The sequence below is a fragment of the Cryphonectria parasitica genome (assembly GCF_011745365.1).
Source record: "Cryphonectria parasitica EP155 unplaced genomic scaffold M406scaffold_10, whole genome shotgun sequence".
NCBI lineage: Eukaryota > Fungi > Ascomycota > Sordariomycetes > Diaporthales > Cryphonectriaceae > Cryphonectria > Cryphonectria parasitica.
Window position 1 is genome coordinate 473289 of NW_024468918.1, and position 26158 is coordinate 499446.

At 53.2% G+C, this 26158-nt stretch overlaps 5 protein-coding genes across 5 annotated transcripts; all 5 read right to left on the reverse strand.

Moving 5' to 3' along the window:
• Positions 1 to 1152: 1152 nt before the first annotated feature.
• M406DRAFT_334918 (uncharacterized protein) lies at positions 1153 to 2254 on the reverse strand (the record flags this gene model as incomplete). Its single annotated transcript, XM_040920983.1, has 6 exons — positions 1153 to 1173; positions 1208 to 1241; positions 1424 to 1433; positions 1694 to 1892; positions 1967 to 2064; positions 2143 to 2254. The coding sequence occupies 6 exons, from the start codon at positions 2252 to 2254 to the stop codon at positions 1153 to 1155; spliced, it is 474 nt and encodes a 157-aa protein (XP_040771219.1).
• A 5585-nt stretch (positions 2255 to 7839) lies between these two features.
• Positions 7840 to 9197, reverse strand: M406DRAFT_283349 (uncharacterized protein). The gene is made up of 5 exons (XM_040918510.1): positions 9162 to 9197; positions 9046 to 9079; positions 8788 to 8908; positions 8338 to 8662; positions 7840 to 8191 (listed from the first exon to the last, which is right to left on the reverse strand). Exons 1-5 carry the CDS (start codon positions 9163 to 9165, stop codon positions 8178 to 8180), a joined length of 498 nt encoding a protein of 165 aa, XP_040771220.1. The 5' UTR covers positions 9166 to 9197; the 3' UTR covers positions 7840 to 8177.
• Positions 9198 to 9851: 654 nt separating this feature from the next.
• M406DRAFT_296975 (uncharacterized protein) lies at positions 9852 to 12769 on the reverse strand. The gene is made up of 5 exons (XM_040919285.1): positions 12472 to 12769; positions 12270 to 12400; positions 10329 to 12195; positions 10065 to 10261; positions 9852 to 9989 (listed from the first exon to the last, which is right to left on the reverse strand). Exons 1-5 carry the CDS (start codon positions 12574 to 12576, stop codon positions 9965 to 9967), a joined length of 2325 nt encoding a protein of 774 aa, XP_040771221.1. The 5' UTR covers positions 12577 to 12769; the 3' UTR covers positions 9852 to 9964.
• Positions 12770 to 19472: 6703 nt separating this feature from the next.
• M406DRAFT_269654 (uncharacterized protein) lies at positions 19473 to 21116 on the reverse strand (the record flags this gene model as incomplete). Its single annotated transcript, XM_040918019.1, has 1 exon — positions 19473 to 21116. The coding sequence occupies one exon, from the start codon at positions 21114 to 21116 to the stop codon at positions 19473 to 19475; it is 1644 nt and encodes a 547-aa protein (XP_040771222.1).
• Positions 21117 to 22590: 1474 nt separating this feature from the next.
• On the reverse strand, positions 22591 to 24859 carry M406DRAFT_334922 (uncharacterized protein; the record flags this gene model as incomplete). Its single annotated transcript, XM_040920984.1, has 5 exons — positions 22591 to 23379; positions 23449 to 24149; positions 24229 to 24634; positions 24717 to 24740; positions 24815 to 24859. The coding sequence occupies 5 exons, from the start codon at positions 24857 to 24859 to the stop codon at positions 22591 to 22593; spliced, it is 1965 nt and encodes a 654-aa protein (XP_040771223.1).
• Positions 24860 to 26158: the final 1299 nt, after the last annotated feature.

The following is a 26158-nucleotide window of genomic DNA, read 5'->3' on the forward strand; positions in this document are numbered from 1 at the left end:
CGATCCTCCTGTGGAACTAGAAGAAGTTGTTGCTTTCTCTCTCCCTCTCTCTCTCTCTCTCTCTCACTCTCACTCTTTTTGGTTGTTTGTTTTCCCCCACCACCAGACCTTCACGAAGAAGGTGGGGTGGTATGTGTAGACGTGTGCGCTCTGGGGTGTAAAGAGAGGTGGTGATGGAATCTTCGGATGTGGGTCGAGAGATGCAGCAGCCGTCAGTTATGGAACGGCAGTCTCCAAAAGTTGTAAGAGTCAGTTCCCAGGTCAGGTAGTTACGGTAGTGTAGTGTAGGTGTGTGTAATTAAGTCTAGGTCGTGTTCGATATGGGGTGGAGGGGGCAAAACTAGGCCGGGCGGCTGAGCACACTATGGCTTTTTAGTCAGGGCATGGAATGGAGACCCAGTGGCCCAGCGTCAAGACAGGGAGGCCCGGCCTGAAAGTTTGTGTGGTGCCTGTGGACATGCGTGTGTGTGTGTGTGTGTGTGTGTTGTTGGGTCCCCCAACCTGCCAAGGTCGCCGCCCCCCTCTGGGCTTTGAAGATCTCTGGAGGGGTGGGCGGATGTATGCGTGTGGCACAGTGTTTGGTGGTCTTTTTTTGAAGGATTTCAAGTTTGGGAATGGGTCTTGGGGGTTTGGGTTTGGGTTTTGATCCAACTGGAATGTCCTGGTCGTAATGTTGACAGGCTACCAAATCCCCCCCCTTTGGAGAGACGGGATGAAGAGGGAAGAAGGTGGACAAGAGAGAGAGGGGGGAGGGATGGTTTAGGTAAGTAATGAGTGTGTGTGTGTGGATGGATGAATGTTGTCAATGTTGATGTCGATGGCAGATCAGTCGTTACTTGTTACTTGTTAAAAGTTCCCCCCAATTTCATGCATGCAGGCCAAAAGCTAGTTACTGCTGGCCGCTGCTGCTGTCCCCAGAAAAGGTGAGAAGGAAGGAAGCGCTGTGGATGTTATTGTAATAGGTGGGGCCTGCTGAAGTGGGCTGTAACACACAGTGAGTGGGGCTGCTGGTTGATCCCTGGAGGTCAGGTCTCTCTCTTGTGCCCAGTCAGTGCTCCTCCCATGCTAGGTGACTCTTAGGCTCCCGCTGTACATGCACACTAAGTATGTAGGTACACAGTACGTACCAAAGTACCTCTCGCCCCTCCTCTTCTACTGGTATTCTCCCTTGGCCTTGAACAGGCCCCATCCCATTCTATCCACTCACCCCATTTCTCCCTTCCTCGATCGAGGGTACAGTACTATACAGTATTGATTTTTATTATTATTACATGCTGTGGATTGGGCAGTAGTCAGCACCATATGTGGTATAATTCTCTTTCTAGTATCTTCCACCACTACCTCATTATCATCATGAACAAGAGCAGGCCCACTCATCTTTTTTCTTCCTCTTCTCATCATTTTCTCTTCCTCTCACACTCACGCCCACAGACCTGCCATGAAACCATCTCATTCTGTTCCACAGCAAGATTTACCACAATGGAAGAAGGGGTGGAAGCCATAGGAAAGAAGAGGAGGTGTGGGTGAGTGTGTGACAAGGAGGAGGAGAGGGAGGGAGGGGGGCACATGTCAAGATCGTTAATATATATATATATATAATAAAAAAAGAAGTCTTGACAGTGTGGGCCGTGGGGCCGTAGCGACAGGTGGAAACTTTTACTAGACTCTGGACTACTCTCCACACATGGCACACTATGGTACGCTGCGTTCTGAACCTCGTTCGAGTATTTAGGGTTGACGTGCTGGTCCAGATAGGCCTTTAGGTCCTTGAGAAAGCAGCTCAGAATCTCAGAAAGACAGCTGACTATGATACCCTGCAGGAGGAAGAATGAGAATATGCAGGCTTTCTTCTTTTCCCTCCCGTATAGATCATCTGCATTCTGCATCTGCATCTGCATCTGTCATCCAACAGGCGGCACATCCTACATCAGGATCCAGCAGTGGCGCTTGCGTAGCACCAACGCACATGTACAGTAAGGCTCAGGTACCTCGTGCTGGGCTGTGTGTGTGCTTGCGTCTGCGTATCTTGTAAATGTGTGTGGCTACCCTTTTCCGGCTTGACAACTGACAAGACCCAGCATGGAGTCAAGTATTGACATCCTATACGCTGGTCTTGTCTTACATACCGGGTCTAAATCTTACCACCTGCATAAAGCCATTTCCCAAGGCATCCACTCGGACGCCGGAGGAGAGAGAGACAGACAGACACACACACACACACACACACAAACACACCACACCACCCTCCAGGCATGTTGGAAATACAGAGTTGTCGTATCAGTGTGAAGAGACCACAAGATCGTAGTTGTACCTAGAGAGACAGGGCAGAAGAGAAGAGCAAGAGAAAGAGAGAGGCAGGATTCTGGCCCCTGCTCTCTCTCCTTCCCTTTTCCCTCTTGCTTTTCACACCGTCTCTCTCTCTCCCCCCCCTTCTGTTGTCTGCTTGCTGCTACCAGGTACAATATCCAGCCCATAGCTTCTTTATTCTTTTATCTTTTTCTCCCCCCCCCCCCCCATTCCTCTCGCTCTCGAAAAGCCGCTTGCAAACCTTGGCGGCGTAACCCCAACCTGCGGATCACCCGTCTGTGTACGCAGCGGGGCTGACCCAAACAATCACAACCGTTCATGGCAAAAGATCGACCTCCACTTTCAATTTCCATCAAACCTGGGGTTGTTTGATTATTATTATGTTGTCGGTATTATGTATCTTCTTTTTTGTCTTTTGGTGCGAATACCATGATAGTTAGCCCTCGTACAGTGCTTTCTCCATGGCCGATCTGTACTTTTATTTCATCAACATGGCCTTGTAATCGGTGCGGCCGGCCGTGGACACACTTCAGGAGACGAAAATCCTGGGACCACTGTTGAATACATATCATAGTCCACTGTTTTTCTTTTCGTTCCCAGTTCTTCTTCCTCCTCTCTTTGAACGAGGATCAGACGACACTGTCCATCTCGTCTACTTATCGTGACGATCAAGGGGTATGCGCAATGGCGTAAAAGTGTACAACAGGAGGGAAGAAAACAGAAAGCCAAGTCGTCCATTCATTACACCCACCATCACACGCCGCCAACCCGTCCTTTCTCGCCTCAGACACTGCTGCCCTTTCCCGGTACGACCGTAACGTATCTTTTCCCTCTCCCTGTCTTCTTCTCTCTTTTCTCTTTTCTCTTTCTCTCTCTCTCTCCTCTTGTGTGGGTGACACAGTAGAAACCTCACCGCATATCTTGGTCGCCCGCCCCAAGTCTCACCTGACCAACAAGCCCCGACACATCCACGGTGCAACCCTCCCAAACCAGCGAACCGGCTTGGCCTCCGAGAAGATGGAGGGGTCAACCGGGCAGGACTGCATGATCAGCTGTAGGTGGCCGGTCTGGCTGGGTAGCTACCACCACTACCTGCTTTCTTTCCCCCCTTGGTGCATGTAAGGGTGTCATAAAAAGAAGCTTGCCTGAATCACACATATATCGGAGCACTGGGCTGTGACAGGTTGGAGGGGAGTGGAGCTCTTCTCGCTAGAACATGCTTGTTTTGCTTTTTCCATCTTCATCTTGGTCATCTTCATCATCGTCAGTCTTGTAAAAGCCCAAGTATAATTAGTACTTTGATAGGTATGTACTATGTAGCCGCTTGATGAAATGACCAATGAGGCCATCGGGATACCTCTTCTCTCCCCCAGTTCCACTTTCAAAGAGGCCACCCAAAAAGTGACATCTCTGCCTACATAGATAGATAGATAGATAGTACGATGAATATGTATGTAGTTTCATTGCATCGCCAAGTGTTCCACCACCCCCCCCCCCCAATCCCCATCCCCCAGCCTATTCAACGTATTCCCGCCCCGCCTGGACGCAACACACCCACTCCTGAGGCCACACACGCACCTCAACAACCGCAGCACCGTGGGAATGGATTTTGACCAAACCCCATCCATCCATCTATCCCATTCATCCCACCCTCCATCCCACCCACGCTTTCACTTCACACACGCACACACCACCCTTCCCCCCCCCCCCTTTCCTTTGTAGGCCCCAATATTGCGACCAGATTGTGGGTGGGGGTTTGGATGCACACAGTGAAAAGTTTGGCCCGCCGGGAGTCCGTCTATTGGACCCATGGGATCCGAAAGGAGAGGAATAAACCCGTTGGATGCATCTTTTTATGTTTTTTTTGTTCTTTTCCCTTTTATTTCCTCTCCCTTTTTTAAGCTTACCTTCTTTTCTCCCCGTACCCACGGGCGAAACAGACATGAATGACGGTCAGGACCCCCGCCCATCACTTTACCTTCATCCCCTCCCCCCTCCCCTCCACATCCAAATCAAAAAAGTGACGTCGTAACATCTGGCAATACGCTACGCTACGCGCCGGGGGCTGGTCTGGCCTGGCCTGTCGGGCTGTTTGGCTGGGCTGGCCTGTCGGGCTGTCGGGGCGGGGCTTCAATGCAAATGAAAATCGATGGTGTGTCTCTCTGCCCTTTCCGTCTCCTGTCCAACCCCAGAAAAGAAAGGAAAAAGAGAATGAGAGAGAGACAGAGAGACACTATTGCCTTGTTGCTTGCCTACATGTCTGTTCTGCCTTGGGGCCGGGCCTTGCTTTTTTGCCCAACCCTTGGAGACATCAGGCCCCAGTCCAATCATTTCCCTCCTTCGTATTGTGAGAGTGCGTCTCGTCTCTTTCCGTGACATTACACATGCGCCATGGATATATTTTCTTTTTCCTCTTTTCTTCTGTTTCCTGTTCTTCTTTTTGCTCCTTTTGGTTTCCCGCTCTTACACATACATGCCGCCTGAAACCTTGGACCCCCTCCCCCCTTACGAAGCCTTTCCTCCAAACCCCCCCCCCGTCCGCCCCGTCCGCTCCCGTCCGTTCCCGTCCAGTCGAAGATCATGTCGGGTTTGGTCACAATCACGGCACATCTCTAGTCGCGCAGGGATTCCATGCAACAAAATGCAAGCCCCCCAGGGCGGCAGAGTTGTCATGGTATCACACACAATGAATGTCCAATTATTCTTACTATGGTTAGATGGGTAATATTGGTCATCCTAGGCAGGTTCTGTGGAGCTTCTTTCGCAGCGACCCGCTAGTATTTGAGTGACAAGATACCATCGAGGAGGTACAAGTGCACTCAAGACGCACGGGCCACAAAGTACGCGACTAGGGTGACCTTTTTTCAGTACGAAATCATAGTACTTTTTCTTCTTTTGTGCATTGCTGGCCAAAATGCTGAGAGGAAAGCTAAAAGTTCGGTTACTATTTCTGGAACCAAGCAGATCATCTGTCGTGGTAGTGGTATTGTCGCACCGTCACACCCGGTGTGTCCGGTTTGATTCTGCGTTGCTGTCATGTAAAAAAACGATATGGGGAGGGGGGGGGGGGGCGACATGTGTTGCTCCTCTCTCCTCTCCCTCTCTCTCTGTCATTCTCCTTCTTACTCTCATTGGCGGCAAAAAGAGATTAAACAGAAAAGAAAAGAAAGAATGGGGGGGAAAAGCAAGTATTCGCTGCCGTGTGCCGACGAAGCCCGGCGGGAACCTTGTAATGTAACCACATAGGCCACGACATCTCTCTCAAGACCCGGCGGGTGATCGACAGCCTACTGACAACAGAGAGCCTCGGCGATCTTTGTATGCACTGGCTGCTGATGCTTGTTTCAACACCATTATCATGTGTACAAACAAGCGCCCCAAAGAAGAAAAAGGAAAAAGGGCAAGGCCTTCCCGCCCCCCCCCCCTCCTTGCTTGTCAGTCTTGCAGGGTACTTGGTATGCCACCCAGGTCGGGTAGGGCGTCAAATGCTCTCAGCGGGCAGGGGAGGGGGGAGAAGGACTCGTCATGGTTTGTATCAGAGTAGATGCAAGCAAGCTGTGGCGGTTTCTTACTTACTGCGCCTCGCCGAGGAACCCGGACGGTTGTTGGTTTCTAATCTATTCGTTCAACGGAGAATTTTTAAAAGAAACAATAAGAAACCAGACAGACGGGACTGACATACTCTTTCTGGAGAAACACTTCTAGACTTCTCTCTCCTCTTTCTGCGATCGTCGATCGACCAGTGATTACCAATATAAGCATCTGCAAGTCCGGAGTTGGGATCCCCCCCCCATGAGTGCCGAGCTTGTCTACATTGCGTCTCACCATCACATATACCAGGTACCTCCACGAGGGAAGAGAAGGAACAGAAAGAAGGAGGGGAAAAAAAAGGAGAAGAGCAAACAGAGGAAATGCAGAATGCTACATCAGAAGTTCAACTTGATACCGCCTGTACCGCTCAGGCTCGGAGGAAGACTTATCCATCCATTCCCCGAAACCCTGTTCCCCTGCCCTGTCCATTTCATCCCTCCTTGCAGAGCTACTGTAGTACATGGGCCACTTGGCGCCGGTCAGTCCTCCCGAACCTTAATTCTGCACCTTTTCCTGTATCTTGAGAAAGGAGAGGAGGAGAGGGGGAGGTAGGGAATGTCTGTGTCTCGATTACCAAGTTGACCTGCTACATAATACCACCACAAGAAAAAAGGAATGTTTCAATAAGCTGATCGTCCCCCCTGTCCACGAGGCAAGGCGGAGATCAAAGTCCGGTGTGGTGTGGTGTCGTAAGGTGTGGCTGACGCCTCGCTTTCAAACGGGAGGTACGTACGACGCACCGGTCAGCCAGCTCGCAAGCCTGTAAGAGACAGAATGAGACCGAAATCGGGTCATCTTTTTTTCAGGTGACAAGAACACGCTTTTCTTTTCTCTGTATTGTTTTGTTATTGACCTCTCTCAACATTTTTCTAAATTCAGCGAATGACAAATCGAGAGAACTGGTACCTCTGAGAAGGGGGGGGGGGGGGAAGGGATGAGTTGCCCAACCGAGATCACCCTGGCGGGCCTCGAAACCCTACTTGCAAGGCTGCGATCCAGGCAGCAGAAGATCTGCCCAGGGAAGAGAAGAAGCTTCTGGGATGCAAACCATGCTCTCCTCCACGGCACGAACAGGACCCGAGGAGAGCTGACCGCTTACCTAGATATGCCCGACCGCCCAACACACTAACTAACCATTCGTGCGTCGAGAGGATTTGGTCTCGCCCCCTTTTCCCCTACCTTTCCCCTCAGTTGAAGGCGAATATTCCAGAAGGGCCCCTAGGTACGACATGAGTAGGACGCGTACCGCTGATATTGGAAGGACTTTCCGTCCGAACCCAGTTGGTTAGTGAGTAAAAGTGTAGACGTATAGGTTGTGTGAACAAGACGGTAAGAACATGGCACGTATGCATAGCCTTGGCAAACCAAGAACAGTATCTGCAGTTGCCTTCCTTCCCGACATACAGACAGACACATAGACAAAGCATCTGCGCTCTCTCACACACTCACAACGACCTATGACGTCCTCATTCATACCAGCCGTAGCTTTCAAGGACCTCGAAAACATTCTCGGACATGGATCGCACACAAGATTTCCCTCAAGTGGCCATGCGCTTTGTGCAGGCCTGCATTTAGAGAAGAACGAAATTCAATTCTGACCCGAAGAACACGACTACATCATGGCCATCATCAGCTAACATCAAGACATCCATTGAGAGCATCACCAACGCAGGGATCGGCACACACACACGCACACGCACGCACGCACGCACACACGTATGTACGCACACAGCAACCAGCCAGCCAACCCCGCCAATCGGTCAAACAAATCATGATACGTTTGGGCTGGAAACGGATGTCGACCTCGAAAATGGACCTCAACCTCCACAACGCCCCGAAGGACCAAAGAAAGCCGCGGTGAGTAATGGGTCTGTCACGAAAGTTCAATCTTCCTGTACACTAAAATTGAAATATACCATGGGAGAGCGTGGTGGTATTTCAGAGTGTTGGCCAGGGTTTGCATCATTTGATTTCGCATAGGTATCGTTTCGTTTCGTTCTCGTCTGCTTGGAATTATGCAATTGGGGTTTTTGGGGAGGGAGAGGCAATTAGGGGGAACAAGGCAGAGGCACTGAAGACCTTCTCACAGACCGGGAAGAGGTGGAAAAGAAAGAGCTCGGCAGGCTTGCTTGTTCAACGTTTTTTGGTTGTTGCGGTGTATCATTGCCAGCCATAGTGCTTTTTGTATGGCCACGCCTAGCTTAAAGAGCAAGCCCTGAACTCCATTTGACATGCCTGAGAATCCCAAACCACCTTGCCTCATGAGGTCGAAATTTTGTTTACTCTTCAGGAACTGTAAGGGAAACCATTGTCAGCATCATCTTTCTTCTCCCCTTTTCATTTGAACGTGGTAGTGCCCCACGCCTTGCCCCGCTACTCCACGGTGGGCTGCAAGACTGGGAGTAGAGACAGGGTCTCTATCTTGTCAGGCCGACTTACTGTCAATCTCGCCCGCCGCGATCGCGTCCTGGATCGCCTTGGGGCTCTTTCCGTCAACCTGGCAGCCGACGCTGAAGGCCGTGCCCAAAACCTCCTTGACGGTACCCTCGAGAGTCTTGGAGAAGGACTTGTACTTCATCGTCCGAGCGATCTCGATGATCTCGTCCAGAGCAACAGACTTGTTGTGCTTGATGTTCTTCTCCTTCTTGCGGTCGCGGGGAGGCTCCTTGAGGGCGCGGATCACGAGCGAGGATGCGCTAGGAACGACGGACACGGCGGCTTGACGGTTCTGGATGGTGAGCTGGACGGTGACGCGGAGACCCTTCTGTATCGTGTGCAAAAGTTTTATGTGTAAGTCCCAGTGTTTCTTCCAGTAGTGTCGCAAAGGTCGACATCGGATCTTCGGGACAGGACAAGAGGTGGAAAGGGGGAAGGGCAAGTAGTTCGTACCCAGTCACCAGTCGCCTTGGCGATATCTTCACCAACTTTCTTGGGGGAGAGACCCAGAGGACCAATCTTGGGCGCAAGCGCAGAGGAGGCACCGACCTCACCTCCGGTGGCGCGGAGGTAGCTATAGTTCCAGCAAAGTCAGCATCATCATCTCGTCGTCCGTGTTCTCAGCCCTTCTCTCGTCTCCTATCGATCGATCGCGCGGCGTGTCGTCGTCGAGGCGGGGCAGGGAGGGAAAAAGGAAGCGGTTTTGCGTACATGACCTTCACCTCATTGGGGTCGAACTTGGGAGCTGATTGTCGAGACAAATCGTCAGCATGAAGATCTTGATTGATTCTCCTCTGGAAGATCTCGTCGGCGATGGTAGTACTCACGCATGGTGACTGATTTGGCGAAGGGATTGACTTGTGGTGGGTGGTGGGAGTTGGAAGTCGTTCACAAGTCCGGGGCTCGAAGTGGAAATTTCCCTTGGACACTGACAGACCACGACCTTGGGGTTGCCGGCCTACCCAATTTTCGTGTGCGGCAGCAGCGATCACGTGTGGGCCCGCTTTTGCTACTGACAGGAAATGCTGAGTGGCTGCACGGTGCTCGGCATATCTCACTAGGCCCGATGCGCTCTGGTGCAAAAATGCTCAGGCCTGCTGTCACTATGTTGTAAATCACCTCCAAACCTTGCTGACTTGAATTGTTCATCTGTACTTAGACGACAGAGACGTTCAAGAACCATGGAATCAGTCGATTGAAAATTAGACTTGGGTACTGCCACTTGACGGAGCGCGGTATCTGTTGGACTTTTTCTTCGGCACAAAAAGCTAGATAAAGATGGGGGAGAGAACTTGAGCAGGAAATAATTCGACAGTGTATAGAAAATCGCTGGAACGTCCGTTTAATATTCTATCGCTCCAAGACTATAGGACAACAAAGTTGATAGAATTCATGAGCATTTAAGAAAAGAAGGAATCATCCGCTCTTCCTCGGACCTTTTAACCTCTACCGTGACCATACACCATAACCATAGCAGGGGAACATGTCACTTCGAGCCACAAAGCAGGAGGGACGCTCATTTTGACCAAGACTTTTTCGATTCATATTACAATCAAGGCTCCTCCTCCAAAACACCAACCCACGCCCAGTCTCTCTTGCAGTCACACACCAAGTAACCCCGGCACATATGCTAATTTGTCCCACTGACGGCAAGCCTGGAGGAGGAATATTGTTAGAACAGTTGTCTGGGATGGAACGAGAGTCGGGAGGCTGGTCTCAGAATGACTTACTTCATCAGGTGATCCATAAATGTCTGCAGAGACACGTCGTCTGTGAAGATGGTCTGCGCGCTCTGGGCGGGTGCTCCGTATGCTCCTGTTGTGTGCGTGGTAGAAGGGTTCAATTTCGACAAAAGGAAACGAGCCTGAGAACCACCTGCGTCGCACACAATGAACCGAGGGAGAGGGAAGCGGTCGGTAATGAGATCCTGTCCCCAGTGTCAGCATGGTTTACCCACAAGCAACCTCGTGGAACTGAATTGATATCAAACTTACCCTTGCATCTTCCTTGGGCTTCTCCAATAGTGCCGCGAAGTTCTCATACCCTTCTTGTTCCTGATACCCTGCCTTCCTCCATTCTGCAATGGTCTCACCGTGGAAGATGAGGATGTGGAAGAACGTGTCGAGCAGCAGGATGTGCTGCGGTTGTATAGAAGTGGAGTCAAGCAACACGGGCGAGCCTTCGTCCTGGTCGAACGTGTACGAGTCGAGGGTGGGCTGTATCATGATGAGCGAGTTGCTTACATCCTCATGGTTCAACACATGGCGGTAGAAAGCCGTCTCATCGGGAGAGTTGTTGAAGACCTGCAAGAACTGACTCCTCCGAAGATGGAACATGAACTGTGGATAGAGAGTGAAGTTCTTTTCCAAGCGGAAGGACGATGGGTCGTCTTTTCTGTAGTCGGCAAATCTCGAGCAGAGCCTGATAAGCATGCGATCGACCCAGCGCAGGACGTCTGGGCCGTCGTCCACCTCAGCCTTGAAGACGGCAATCCTGGACATCAGGACAGCAGCAGCCTCCTGGTCGAAGGACTGTGCAATCGCCGGGTCGCCAGCTGGCCCGCTCATGTTCCGCGCGACGGTGGTCACACGGAGATGGAACTGACCAGAAGAGTGCTGGTAGTACGTCAAGAACTGCATCATGCCCCGGTTGGGCTGCTGGACTTGCGCGGGACCGCCCTGGCCAGCGATCTCGAAGTATACACCGTAGCTGGCAGTGGGGTCGATGCCGCACATCTTCCAGGAGCAGGTATTGCCGATGCCGCACTCTGTCTCGCCCACAGACGTCGACTTCTTGTTGAGGGAGACGGCGTGGCCGATGAGGCCGGTGACTTTGAGCTCCTTGGTGGTCAGAACCTCCAGAACAGCGTTGAAGCCCATGGTGAGGTTGTCATCCTCATCCTTGTCAAACATCCGCACAAACGACTGCTTGAACATGGACGATGTGAAGCTGTCCGTCTGGATGATGTGTCCGCCGGTCGAGTTGGACAGTCCCTTCATCTCCAATAGACCGACCTGGTCCAGGCAACCGGCAAAGATGTCGATGATATGACCGTTGTGCGCGGTCCTCTTGGCCAGGTTGTCGTAGAACTTGAGCGCTTTCTTATAGTACTTAATGTTGTCCCGGTCGATATCGTGGTGAGACCGCATCGGCTCTCTCAGCTCAGCGCCGACGACCATGCCAGGCCCCTCCGTGGCTGGGCCACCAGCGAACAGCATGATGCGCCCGCCAGCATTCTGGAACGAGGTCTCCAGCAACCCAACAGCGACGCTGAGCGCCACACCTGTGCAGCGGAGGTTCCTGCGGTCATTGGCAACGGGCCAAGGGTCCTTCTGCAGCTGCTCCAGGGCCTTGGTGAGGTTGAACTCGCACTGGGAGACGGGCAGCAAGAACCGAGCGGCAGGACCCATAGGCATAGGTCTGCCGGGCTGAGGCTGCACGCCGGGTCGAAGGGCGGGCTGGGACAGACCCAGCATCTCCTGGACCTGCTTCGCGGAGTACTCCTTGCTCCCGCGGAAGACATAGGACTTGGCACACTCGGTGTAGCCAATCTCATGAACCTGCGCCATGGTACCGTAGGTGATCAGGCCGACCAGGGCGTTCTCAGGCAGCAGGCTCAAGCTCATGATAAGAGACTCCTTGAGCGCCGCCAGGCTGTCCTCCTCCTGGCACGTGTCGACGACATATAGGAAGATTGGGGGGCTGGGCGCAGGCCTGGCAAGCCGGTACTCGATCGTCGTGTTCGAGGGGTGAAGCTCGGGAGGGATCGCGTTGGCGGAAATATCCTTGTAGTGCGGCGGGAGGGCGTTGCGGGACAAGCAGAATGGGCAGATCCAGAGACGCGCCCGAACGTCGACCTGGCTGGTGGGCTGTCAGTTTCCTGCCCACTAGCACAGACAGCCTCAGCCGCGGGGAAAGGACAGCAATCGACTCACCAGAAGGGGTTCAGCACTGAGCGGCATGGCTGTTTGCAAGTGACTGGTTCGAACTGTAGCAGAGGGGACTCTGGCTTCTCCTTGAGTGGTGTGTACAGAGCTCCGATAGGCACCACGAGTCGTGAGGCTTCCTACAACAGAGAGAGAATCGGTCAGGCACGAGCGCGAGGCACAATCACGAAGGGGACACCACACGACGAACCATCCTAGAGCTAGGAAAAACATTCCAGCTCAGACGAACTCCATCGCGCTCTTCCACATCGCTCCATTGCTCCTTGAGAGCCTCGTAGTCCATGGGCGCCGCCATGGTGGTGTCGCAGGTCGTCTAGGTTCAGCGCGCGACCAAGGAACGCCCCAAACTCTTGGGCACTGATCACGTCGCTGGAGGGATCAGCCGAACTTGACGTTCCAAGACTCTTGTAGCTCTGAAAAGAACCCTTCAGTCCCAAGCGGTTGGCAGAGAATGATGGGAGAAGGAGGAGTGGTAGGTTGGGCAGATCAGGAGGCGGTTGGTATGAAAGGAGGGAATTGGACAAAAACGTGGCCAGGTTTCCAGCTATCAAAAGGTCGATCGGCCACTGCCCCTCGGGGAGGAAAGGACAACTTCACCGTCCGAGCTCTCTCGTCACTTGCGCTAGCGCCACTGTGGCTCTAGCTTTCCCGGTAGTAAGCTTACAACCCCAACCCTGCTGATAACCCGCGCCCCTCTTCCATTTTCTACTACACATTACGCAAGGTCTCTCTCTCTCTTCCCTGGCGACAGTGTAGTTCTCCATAAAAAATGCTTGTGCACTAATTATGGCCTGCGAGAAGTGTCACAATTTGTCGAGTGTAAATTCATGAAGTAATACTTCAGTCCAGTAATTGAGTAGCATCATTACATTTTTCACGTGCCAACGCAGGTGGCGGCGTCTGCCTATCTACACGATGGCTGAAAGACTGGATTTGTATCCGCGTCATCGAGTCGCAAGTACCAAGACCGTACTGGGTAAAACAAACCGTAGACACCGACCTGTCCTCAAAGAGCAAAGGATTCCCAAGATACCATATTTCCTCATCCCCAATACACATGGCCCTTGTCGTAATGTATGGCCTTGACAAATTGATCGTCTATGCATACTTCCGGAGCTGGAGCATACAGTCAGTCATGCCTGGTTCCGGAGAGGGAGGAGCGGGGAAAAGTAATGTCATAGAGGAAAAAGGAAAGGGAGGGAGGGGACATGATGAGAGGAGTGGCTTACATCCAACGTCAACGTCTTTGAGCTATTGACCTCCTGGTCTCTGTAAACGCCGATCAAGCTCTCGCTGTCCTGGAACAATCCCGTCTTGAGCGAGATGACGATGAACTGCATGCCAGGACCTGCATGCTCGCGGATGTACTTCTTGATCTTCTCGACGTTCGCGTTGTCCAGCGCGGCATCCACCTCGTCCAGCACGAAGAATGGACTGGGCTGGTAGCTGTGAATGGCGAACAGCAGCGCGAGCGCCGCGATCGTCTTTTCGCCACCAGAAAGGTGCTCCATATCTCGGAACCGTTTCAGCGGGGGCATCGCGTGGTACTTGATACCGGACAGGTAAGGGGTGTCTGTGTCGTCCTCGATATCAAGATAGGCGTGCCCACCGATAGGGAACGCCTCCGAGCGGGTGAGGTCTTTGTACACCGCGACGATCTGCTCCTTGATATGCTCGAAGGCCTTGTTGAAGAGCTCGAACCGCGTGGCCTTGACGGCGTTAAAGGCGTCGCGGGCTTCCCGCAGGGCGTGCCGGGAGTCCTCAAAGTCTTGTTCCGTCGCCTTGAGGCGGTTTTCGACGCTCTCTAGGCGCTCGATGGCGCGCATGTTGGGATTGAGGTCGTCGAGTTCTTCCGTTAGGAGACTGATCCGTTTTTGGAGCTTATCCTCGACGTCTTCCTCAGACTGCGATTTGTTTGTTAGCCTCTGGTCATCCAGTGGGGTGAGCCCTTGCACCTACATCCTTCAGCTCGTCGTCCAGGCGATCGAAGTCGATCTCGATACCGTAGTCCTCCATGGCCGCTTCCATGGCATCATCTTCGCCACCCTCGTCCACATCCATCGCGTCTGGATCCTGGTGTAATAGATTGTCTTGGTTAGGCAAGTCCTCGAGTGAGCCCTCTGTAAGAGGTACTTGTATCTGCTCGAGCTTGCACCGTCGGAGCAGGGCGAACTTGCTCGCGCTCTTCTTCTGGATCTCGGCCTCCAGGCCGCTGATCGCTTTCAATCTGGCCTCGATGTCCTTGCTCCGCCTATGCACCTCTTGCTTGGCCTCCGACACCTTCTCGGCCTTGGTGTTCAGCTGCTCTTTCACCTCCTCAAGGCTCTCCTTGAGAGCCTCGAGCTGATCCTTGTCCGTGCCCAGGGCTACCTCGACACTGGTCTTGTCTTTCTCGTAGCTTTCGATGTCATCCTCTAGATGCTCCAGCTGCGACTTGATCAGTTCGAGACGTCGTTTCGTCTCTGCGTGCCGTGAGTCCTCGAGCGTTAATATGCTCTTGAGCCTCTGCTTCTGCACCTCGAATTCGTTGCGCTTCCTGGACGCCTCCTGCTCCAAGCTGCCCTGCAGTGCCTCGTATGCGCGAATATCAGCGTATCCGAGTCGTTTGCAGAACTCGGCGAAGATCTTATCCTGGACAGCCGCAATCGCCCTCTCGAAATTAGCGACGGACTTGCGGGTAGCCTCCAGCTCCTCGTTCTTCTCGTCGTACTTGGGCTCCCACTCGTTGAGCTGCCTCTGCTCGTGCTGGAGCTCCTTCTTCTTGCTAGCCTCGTTCTTCTCGAATGCCTGCAGCTCGCCCTGAGCCAGCCTCTGCCGCTGCTGAAGGGTCGAGATGCTCTGCTTCAGGGTTTCGAGTCTTGTCCTGTCTGTCCTTGGCAGCTGGGAGAGGGTGGCCAGAAGCTTCTCGAGCTGCTTCTTCAGGTTCTGGACGTCGTGGTCTTGGAACTGCCGCTTGCCGCCCTTGCGCTCAGGCAGACGGCCACCAGTCATCAGACCAGCCTTGTGGATGACATAACCCTCGATTGTCACAGCCTTGACGGGAATTCGTCGTCTATAGCAGACATCTTTGGCAATCTCGAGCGAGTCGCAGACGATGGAACTGCCACAGGCATATGTCATGGCGCGTTCTAGCGACGAGTCGAAATCGATAGTTTCAATTGTCAGACGCGCTCCAGGTATGCCCTTGACGGCAGAATTCGGGACGGTAGTTTTGATATTGTCCAGTGGGATGAAGGTCATGGGCGGGAATTGTTGCGACTTGAGGTATGCGACACAGTCCAGGCCGGCCTTCTCGGTATCGACCACCACGGAGTCGAAATCACGACCAAGCGCGGTGATAACAGCCTCGTCGAACTTCTTCTGCTTGGGTTTGCAGAGGTCGCCGATCCGACCACGCACTGCCGGGTTCATTCGTTTGAGGGTCTGGACCATCTCCTTGATCCTCTTCTCCTTCCTGCTCTCCTCTTGGCCGGCCTCTGCCTCCTGGATCTTTCTGCCGATGTCGCGCACCTTCTCCTCGATCTCCGTCTTGGAGTTGTTAATCCGGATGACCTCAGAGTTCAACTGGTTGTACTCCTTCTTGCTGTCGTCAAGTTCGGTGGCGATCTGGCGCGCAAGTTCTTGCGTTGCCTCTTTCCGTTCACGAATAGACTGGAGCTCGCCATCAAGCTTATCAACCGAGGCCTGGAAGGTGTCAACCTTGCCCCTGAGACTGTTGACAGTCACCTCGTCACCCTTCAATTGCCGCACCAGGCTGTCAAGGCGTGCCTGGTCCGCAGACGACTTTGCCATGACTTGTGCCTTGAGCTTGTTGTACTCTCTGCGGTCTGCATCGGTCAACTGCTTGCCCTGCTTCTTGATGGTCTCCTGCCATTGCTTCTCAAATTCCTGCTGTGCTTTTTCCACAGTCGCGAGATCTTTCTTGGCCTTCTGGATGGCCTTGACCTGCTCGTCGCGCTCCTTGGTCACGTTCTCAGCCCGCTTCCGCAGCCTGTCGATGTTCTGCGCGCTCTGTGCCACCTTCTCGTTGAGGGGCACCAGGCTGTTCTCCTTTTCCTCGATGTCACGCTCCTTGACCCGGATGGTCTTCTCGATCCTGCTGACCTCCTTGCCCACAGTGGCCTGCTCCCTGCGGGCTGCCTCGAGCTTCTTCTCGAAGGACTCGACGTTCCTGCGAAATTCGACCAGGTTCTGCTGGTGCTCCTGGATCTTCGCGCTGGACTCGTCCATGACCTTCTGGAAGTTGTACAGCTTCCAGAGGATGTGCGTAACGATAGCCTCATCGCGCTCCTCCGTCTTCTTCTGAAAGTTCTCGGCCTCCTTCTTCTGTTCTTGATATTGCTTGATCTCCGAGTTGATGCCGCGGCGCCGGTGGAGCTGGAAATTTTGATTCTCCGCAGCCTGCTCCGCCTCGGCCTGCAGCTTGTCATACTCGGCCTTGTACTCGAGGGACCCCGAGATCTGCTCGACCAGCCTGGTGAGGTCCTGGGGTGACTGGGAGGCGATGGCCTCGACATCCCCCTGAAACACCAGGAAGTTCCTCGCCTTGATCAAAATGTTCTCGGCCTCGAGTGCCTCGTTGTACTGCTGCGCGCTGACGGGACGGTCGTTGATGTGGTACAGACTGCTTCCCTGCGCGGTGATGGTGCGCTTCCACTTCTGCTCGTCGCCCGCGTCGTCCTCGTAGACGGCCATGACCCACGCGGTCTTGGGGTCGTTGCGCAAGCCGCGGCCTCCGGACGTCAAATCGTCGTCGGTGCCATTCGTGTGGCCGTTGGTGTGACCGTTGGTTGTAGCAGGGTCGGCGACGGACCCATCATCGTTGATCCTGCTCGTCTTCATCACGCGCCCGCGGTAGACGAGCTCCTTGAGGTGCGAGGAGCGCAACTGTGCAGACTTGATCCCCAGGACGAAGGAGATCGCGTCCATACTGCGGGTGGAAGGTGTCGCGGGTCAGTAGGCGCCATCAAGTCGCATGGGCGAGAGGCAGGAGTGCTGTAGGGAGGGGGAGGGAACTTACGAATTTGATTTGCCTGATCCATTGGGCCCGATGATCGAGGTGAAGTATGAATCTCCAAAAAGCAAGGTGTGATGGCCCTTATAGGACTTGAAATCTGCGAGCGCAATCGCGTCAGCATCCGACCCATTTCGTTCGTTCTCTTTCCACCCAGCGCCTGAGACGCGTAATAGGACGTACTGAAAAGCTCGAGCCGGACGAGCTTCCCCATCTTGGATATCTGGAAGTCGTCACGACGCGTGGAGGTCGAGGTCGAGTGGACGAGTCGCCGAGAGGGAAGCTGGTCTCGCAGTTGGTGGTTTTGGATTGGCCTGGAAACGCGACGCCCAGGGTTCTATTTTCGAGGGGCGGCGCGAACGATCAGTAGGGTGTGAGGGTAGTTACTGCGGGGGTGTGGGTGTGTGTGGGCATAGACAGTTGCAGGGATCAGCGCACTTTGGCACAGGTACATACATAGTACGTACTGTGGTGCTATGGCAGTCTAAAGCACAACACCACCTCGATCGAGCTTCTCAACCTGATTAAATTCTTGTTGCTCGGCCAAACCTCCATTCTCCGAGTCCTCACGATACTCTTTCACAACGCCGCCTTCTTCTATTGGTTGCCCAAGCTGGCTCCTCGGATTTCGGATGAGAAACAGTCGCTCAAAATCAGGGAAACTGAGGGTCCTGCATGAGGTAGAACATCCCAAGAAAAAGAAGAGTCGCTCATGACATGAAGTACTCCTTGCTGCATGTATCGTGAAGAACTATCTGATTGAGCCGAGATGAATCACCAAACTATCGTCTGGGGACGAACTTGCCCACGTCAGACATAAGTGGTCGTAAAAACTCAATTCAAAAGGCCATTTTTATTTCTTCGCTAAGCTATCGCGCTATCATCGATATTATCGTGCTGTATGTACTATCAGCACGCTTGCCTACCTCGCACGAAACATTTACCGATACTGTCTACGCGTGCCCGTCTTCGAGCATCCCTTGCTCATCACCTCCTTTGAACCCTGCGCCCTCGTCTTGCGCGGCCCCTTGAAGCTCATCTTCCAGCGTCTCGGCTCGGGAGGCCGATCCTGGCGTCCTCCTTCCCATTTTGTTCGTTGTGGCTGCTCTGCCAAGGGCTCTTCTGCCGGCTGGTCGCTCGGGAACGAGGTGGTCGAGGATGAAAGTGGGTTCAGATGAGAACAAACGCCCTGTTTGCTGGCCTGCTCCTACGCGGGCTAGTCAGGACACAGCTTGAGAGGAAAGAGAGGAAGGGAAATCAGGGCTGGCGGCCAGGCTCACTTCGCGGGCTATGAGGACTGCCGGCTTCCTCGTCTTCCTCTCTGCCTTCTTCTCATCCTTTGTCTTTCCCGTCTTTACCTGTCGGTCGCTCTCAGTAGTGTCTGAGGTTTTCGTCAAGACGGATGTGGAGGGCTCGCCGTCCTAAAGCTGTTCGCGGTCGGAGGATGAGGAAAGGCACAATACGAAAGCCATGGTCGCTGCTATTGATGGTGCTGCTGCTGCTGATGAAATTGGCGAAGATAGGTGAGTTGTAGAATGACGAGACAACGCGAGTTAAAGATTATCACAATAACACGACGATATGGATGTCTTGTGAAGGCTTGAGAGTAACGGGCAGTAATTCAAGTGCTGGAGCGGAAGAAAGAGGAGCCAAGGCATACAAGTCCCATTAGTGGTCTATACCGTTGACTTGAGCATGCAAGGCAGTAGGGCCTGTCATAAATGCTCCTGCCGCCTTTCATTCAGATCGGAAGTTACTCTCCTAATGGCAACTACGCCTATATTCCAAGTCTCACAGGTGGCTAGCTCAACTTCCTCTGGTAGAAAGATTTGAACACAAGGGGGGTCACCACATTATGTCTCCATCTGTCATTGGTAACAGGAGTATGGGTCCTTTCGCCCATGTGGATGGTTTCTTTTGCTTTCTTCATTGTGTATAAATCCGCAATCTTTACTTGAAAGGGAAAGACAGGAATAGTCCGCAGGTGTAGAAACAGATGGGAATCGTAAACGCCACACACCTAAATCACCATGGATCGCCTCGAATTGGCCCGCCAAAACCATCCATACCACAGTGTCATTGCACACGTCAATCATGTAGACATTAGGAACACCTTCTCTCCGCCGTAAGATCACCCGTATGCTCCCGATCTATAACATTCATCACCATCATCGCCCTCACGAGTCTTCACCGACCTTCCTTTCCCTCGCCACATCCCTTGCACCCCCATCGGTGTCCACACCACTTGAATGGGCAGCAACAATTTGATTGACTCGCTCTTCATTGAGCAGCGGAATACTGTCAATATGGGCCAGCGGCTCGGTGGTGTACACACCAGCACCAGCTTCCTTGGCCCCTGCCACTCCTGGCTCTGCGAGTGGTGTCATCGACGGGCTCAGAGTCCCGTCAGGACTGACGTGCCACTTGGCAACCTCGGCCTTCAGGACCTCCAGCTCCCTCTGGAAGCGCTTGCCAAACACGTCAATGTAGTATGTCGCACCGTTGTACACGGACCAGACGAAGACCACCATCAGGAAAACGGCAGAGGCCCAGCGGCTGTAGAACCACAGCGGACACGGCAGCATGGTCAAGACGGCGTAGGAATATTGAATCAGCATAAATGCAGACTCCTGCAGGCTGTCCGGCAGCGAGAGCACAAGCTTGCCGATCCAGGCCTTGGAATAAGACTTGCGCAGCCAGGTGAAGGACGTCGGCCTGCCCGCCGCGATCTTCTCACGTCTGCGGACCGTGATGAGGAAGTAATACGCGAGCTGCCAGACGGCATAGGGGACTGTGCTCCAGGCGAGCATGGAGACGATGTTCGCATAAGCCGTAGGCGAGCCCGGCGGCGAGTGCTTGATGACGTAGATGGCGGGGAAGCGTTCACGCTGAAGCTCGACGTCGATTAGGTGAACCAGGCAGTGCAGGGTGGCACAGGGCATGATGTGGATGAAGAGCGATGTGACCTTGTCGAAGCTGTGGAAGACCAGCGAGTTCCTCCACATGATGATGGCGACGGCATTGTTGCCAAAGGCGAGGCAGAAGGCCGATATGAACAGCCGCTTCGAGCCGGGAAAGGCCCACAGGCTTGCCATCAGGACAAAGTTGACAAAGTAGCAGAGGTCGGCCAGGAAGTAGTGGTAACCCCTCTTGTGGTATGTGTAGAACCGGATGGGCATGAAGTAGAGGATCTGCACCGAGTACCAGAGGTGCATGTACTCGGGATAGGCCCCGATCAGGTAGCCCGTGAGGAAGATGTTCAGGACGCCGCAGATGAACGAGATCTTCTCCCGCATCGTGATGACCTTGGTGTCATTCCACTGCTTGCCCAGCTTGTCGACGCTCGTGCGCATCCGCTTCCGGTACCGGTCCAGCTGCTCCTCGGCCGAGGGCACACGCCGCCTCCATTCGTCGACCATGCGCTCCCGGGCCATCTGGCTCCGCTCCTTGAAGACCTCTCCGCCCTTGCGCACCTTTTTGGTCTGGGCCGACAGGCCCCTCTGCAGCTTCTCGAGCTGGTGCGGGAGGGCAAAATTGTCGAGGATGTCGAGCACGCTGAGCCTGTCGAGGGGAGGGAAGGCCTCCCAGTCCTCCTGGTAGGAGCTGCTGCCCGAGAACGAGTTGTTTCGGGACAGCTTAGGACTCCCAAAGCTAGGCGTTGTCGGGCCCAGGTTGGGAGTGTCCGTCACGCCGGGTTCAGGAGGCGACGAGGTCGGGGAGTGCGTCCCGTCGAGTTCGGGCATGTCGGCGCCATCGCTTTCTGCGAGAGAGGGCACGTCTGACTTGTCGCCAGGAATCAAGACAGGATCCGTGTCGGCCATCTCGTCAAGGTTTCACCTTCGAGGTGGCGTCGTGGATTCGATTTTGGGGAGGGGAGAGGGTTGAGGAGCTTGTGCCCCAGGCGGGCTGGAGGACTAGCTTGTCAGCGATCTTTATACAAAAGCTCTTCTGAGGGAACAGAAAGATATGAGTCGGCGACATGTTGGTACGGTTGACACTGGAGCTAGTGGGTAGAGGGTCACATGCGCTGCCCATGTGTATTTCCCGTGGTCGGGATTGGGCAGAATGGGTGACTTACAAGCGTCAGGCAAGGGACCACGATCAGATGGGCAGACCCGCACCACGGATAACCAGCCCTGTGGGTGCAGCTTTGTGTGGATGTGTTCAACGATCAGTCAGATCTAGAGAGGATCCAGGGCTATGAGCAGGTGTGTGTATCCCAGAAGAGAATGCCCACGGTTGCTCCCAGTCCTGATTCAAGCTCTCATAGACCAAAATAATGAAGCAGCAGTTGAATTCGAGCTGCCAGCCCACGCAAAGAATATGACTGGTGAGGCCCGATAACCAAAACGTGATAATAATTGTACGTGCCAAATACTTGATAGGATGCTGCAGCAGGCACAAGTATCTTGGTGAGGATCGTGATGAGGAAAGAGGGAGGGAAAGCAGAGAAGATATGGGAAAAGAAAAAGAAAGAAGAGTTTGGGGAGATGCAAGTCCAGATCAGATGCTTGGATCATGGACACTACAGCAACAGCATGCACAAGGCACGTCAGGCATGGCCTAGACTTAAACCATGACCCGTCTTCCCTGCTACTGAATGCTGTCATACTACGTAGTAGCCTATACTTTTTGTGGGTCGAGGCGTTCCCCAGACGCGACGTGGCTGGCTGCTGCTTTTTTTTTTGCTGCTTGATGTCAGGGAAATTAAAGAAACTCGGTAATGGCCAATAGGGCCGTTTTCGCTTCAACCAGAATGGGAAATAGAGATATATGTAGAGTAAGTAAACCACTCTCATTTTGTTTGCCGAACGCCTCTGTCCAGGAAGGTGGAGAAATGAAGGGCAATTTACATTACAACACATGCACACTGTACTATTTTGTATTCTCGAACCGCCAACGCGTGTACTGTGCCAGGAAACTTGGCACCTCTACAGGCTAGGATGTGCTGTCATTGATTAGCACATCGCTATGGCGGGGGGTCGGAACTTCCCCAGCTTATGTAACTCTGCCAACAGGCTTGATCCAGGCAGTATTGTGCTCTAATTTACACGTACATAGTCCTCAGCGCACCTGCAGCCTTTCCCAATCCGACTCAAAGGTGATGGGCGGTAATGCAGGCAGTAGAACAGCCCTCGTCCCACTACCCGGCTAGGTCAGGAGCATCTCAGCTATGCCGAGCATGATCACCAGAAAGCTATCACAGTTTCCATAACATGCTAATCGCAGACGGGCAAAAGTACACAGTTCCAGACTTCAATTCAACAAGCCAAAAGCTTGAGCTCCGTCATCTCATCAGAAACCCAAGGGACCCTCATGGACACCCCAAGAAAGCCAGTCAAATGTGGTGTCGAAGAAGTCGTCGCCCCACGAAACGTTACCATCTCCGAGAATGCTCAAGACGTCGTTGTTGACGTCGTCGTAGGCGGGAAGCCCTGCCACAAGTGTTGGCGATGCTGTTGAGCTACTGCTGGCCACCTCCCTCTGCAGCTGCTGCTCCGCATCACTGCTTCGGGTTTGACCTGTCTCGGGTGTCTCCAGCGCCGGCTCGCTTGATTGCTCTGCTTTTTCCCTATCAGTAGAGGCAGTCATGAGAGCGCGAGACGACAATAACTTGCCTCGCTCATACATGGTAGTCCGCACAAGGCGGATAATCTTTCCAGAGACGGCCTCCAGCTCTGCCAAGAGTGTGTTCTGCCCGGGCAGCCTGCCAAGAAATGCCGGTACGTGCTCCAGCGCCGCCAAGGACGCCTCGGCCTGCCTTGGTTCTGTCCTGCCCTTGACAATGACCTCTACCCACAGAGAGCTAAACGCCGGTATCAAGCCGCGGGCATACATCCAAAGGGGGCACGCATAAGGCTTCCTTCGGTGATCATGAGACAGTGTTCGCCCGAGACTTGGTAGGAGCTCGAGGACGTGCCGTGCGGACTGGAAGGAGTGCGCCCGCGAGCCTCTGTTGACGGCGGTGAGAAAATTCGATAGGGAATAGTATCTGAACTGCAATGCCTGAAGGTCATGATCTAAGGATGCAGCTTCAGTTGCAGAGAGAAGTGGCTTCTCCGCCAGCGCAGCAGCCTCGAGAACCTGGGAAAGATGGCATCAGATCATGATCGAGATGCTATAGATCGTGCCGAAGTATGTAATGATACCTACCTGTACTGCCCGCTGGTGCCATGATTCCAGCTTCTCTTTGGTCCTTTGAACCATGTCCAGCTCATGACCGTAGAAGCACTGCCAGACATCCGCCACAATGAGCGAAAATAGGTGCAGCTGATTCTTGTAATGGGCAGCAAACAATATAGGCCCGCCTCTGGAGGCACTTGGAGCTTGTGCAGGTAGGAGTTGGTCTAGGGTCGGGAGCGGCATGTCCTTTACCACCTCGCGGGAAAAGGACGGTGGTCTGAACAACATCAGAGCCAAGGCCTTATCCAGAACGTTGAGACGCCAAAACATCAAGATACGACGCTGCCGGGTCGGAGGGTCGACGCGCCAGTAGATGCCCAATGCCAAGAGCATACTGCAGGCCTTGTTGACCAACGTCCAGCAGAGTTCTGGTGTTGAGCTCTCTTCGGCGTAGCAGGCCATGACGACTAGCGCCTGAATGTTGGCAACGCTGGGCTCGAGGAGTAGCCTGACATCGTTAAATGCCAGCCAGAGATTACTTCTGATCTTAGCCTTTGTGGCTTCGTCTGGTGGATTGGTTGATGACACGACGTTCAGCGCGATGCTGTAGAACATGACGAGCCAGGCTCGGTCTCGTACTTGATGAGGCTGCGATGCTGCGAGAAGTTCCACCACATCCGCGGGTACTGAATTGAGCAGCATGTCTTCCCTCTCAAGAGTTATTTCCAGCTCTGTGTGGATTCAGGGTCAGTCTTGTAAACTCTATTTTCTTCCTTCTTCTTCTTTTGTACATAGTAACGAAGGGCGTACCGTCCACCCATGAACGAGTCTGCTTCTCATCAAAGACAAAGAAGTCAGGCTGTGCATCCTTGCAAAGCCTCCCGCACACAGAGGCGCCATGCCAGCTCGTCGTGTACTCTTCCAGCAGCAAGGCCAGCTCCTTGAGCGACGGGTGATCCCGGCCAACAAGTTTCTGCAGGCGTTCATGTCCACTGGCATTGGCATTGGCATCCGATGCGTACAAGATGAGACGCCGTGGCCCGGCAAATTGTGCGCCGAATTGTGCTGCTGCTCTGTCACCAGGTGTGCGAGACCTCTCGACGTCGTCGCCCTTGCGCTTTCTATTGCGGCGGAGGATGCCCGTCCGCGAATAGAAGCACACGATGCCTTCGACTTTGCAGCGCTGGCATCCGGAGCGCTCGCGTGAACAACCAACCTACGTGAGCGTATCATTAGTATTAAAAAAAGAAAAAAAAGTCAGTGAGGTAATGAATATTCGATTTTCAAGGGTTACAGACCTTGCGAGAGCGGCAAGTGTCGCACTGAGAGCAGCTTCGTTGTTAGTCAACGATTATCCAATTGCGTAAGTGCGGAATGGTCGCGCGCATGAACTTACAGCATATTTTTCGCGAGACTCGGACATTATCTGACTTCTTGACATGATTGACTAGAGTAGAAAATGCTGTGTATGATCCGAAAGAAGTTCTGGAAAGTATCAGAGAAATGTAAAGAGGCGACGGAAAATACGGGAGAAGAGGAAGGCTCGGGGTTTATAGATGGAACTTGTAAGCCCTTCCGGATCTGTATCTTCCGTAAACTCCGTTTCGGAGGTTGATTAAGTGCTTTAGGCGTAGCTTTTTCCAGATGACAGAAACAGAACGTTGCAGGAGAATACTGCTGGCTCACACCTCTTTTCTCTATGGGTAATCACTTATTGACGTTGTCCTCTAATTATATTGCAATTCTGTCATTTCTTCTCTCGAGATTATGTTTTTCGTAAGTCGGCGTAGACAAGACACTTATTCCGATGGTATTACTACCAAAACATTAGCTTAATCAACATTCCTGAGTCTGTCATAAATGATTTTGATGAACAATAAATCCCTGGGTATAATTACCACTCTATCTATGTATTACTTTTGCCACTGTCTAATTACTGGTTAGGCTTATGGTCGAGCCACATCTCAAACTGACGACAAAATTCAATTCCCTTACCAACCTCGATTGATACACAAGCTCGTAATCATCTATTGACTTCCCACATCCTGTAATTAATGCCTAGAGAGCTATCACTTTCTTCAAACCAAAGTTTACTCTGTTGTACAAGCAATGCACGTTCAGCTCCAGAGACAGACCAGGGTAGGTCTGATGAATAAATTTGGAGTGCCGACGAATGTGCTAGCTATGCCAGGCACAGAGATTGGTCTGTCGATGTTGTTGGAAGCTGCCCAAGTTCGTACGGCCACTCAGAGGGCGGAAAGACATCGAAGGGGGCTCGGCCATTTTGCTCATCACAAGGCGCTCTCCCACGCTGGGGATGCCGCAGACCTCGACGGTCTGGATTGTTGACTCTCCAGACAGCGCCACGTCTTACATCAGCACGCCGCCTGTGGATGTGAAACCAGCTGCGCTTGGGGTTCATAGTCAAGCGCTGTTGAAGGGAAGTCTGCAACGTAGTAGGGCTGGTCCCAAGCGTATCTTGCCGCGCTGGGAATGCGGCCAGGAGCTCTGGAGCGGAAGAGGTGAGATGTTCAGAAGCCAGAGATGCAGAGTAGATGCTGAGACCGCCAGTCCTATCAAGGAGGATGAGACGGTGCAGATAGATCTGAACAGTTCATATATCATGACGTTGCAGAAGAGTTGACCTGTCGGATTTCGTGTGAGAGGATGGGGGACACCAGAGACGAGACGGAGGGCTTTACTTGTCATCAGTTGCCACTGCATGGCCAATGAAGCTCTG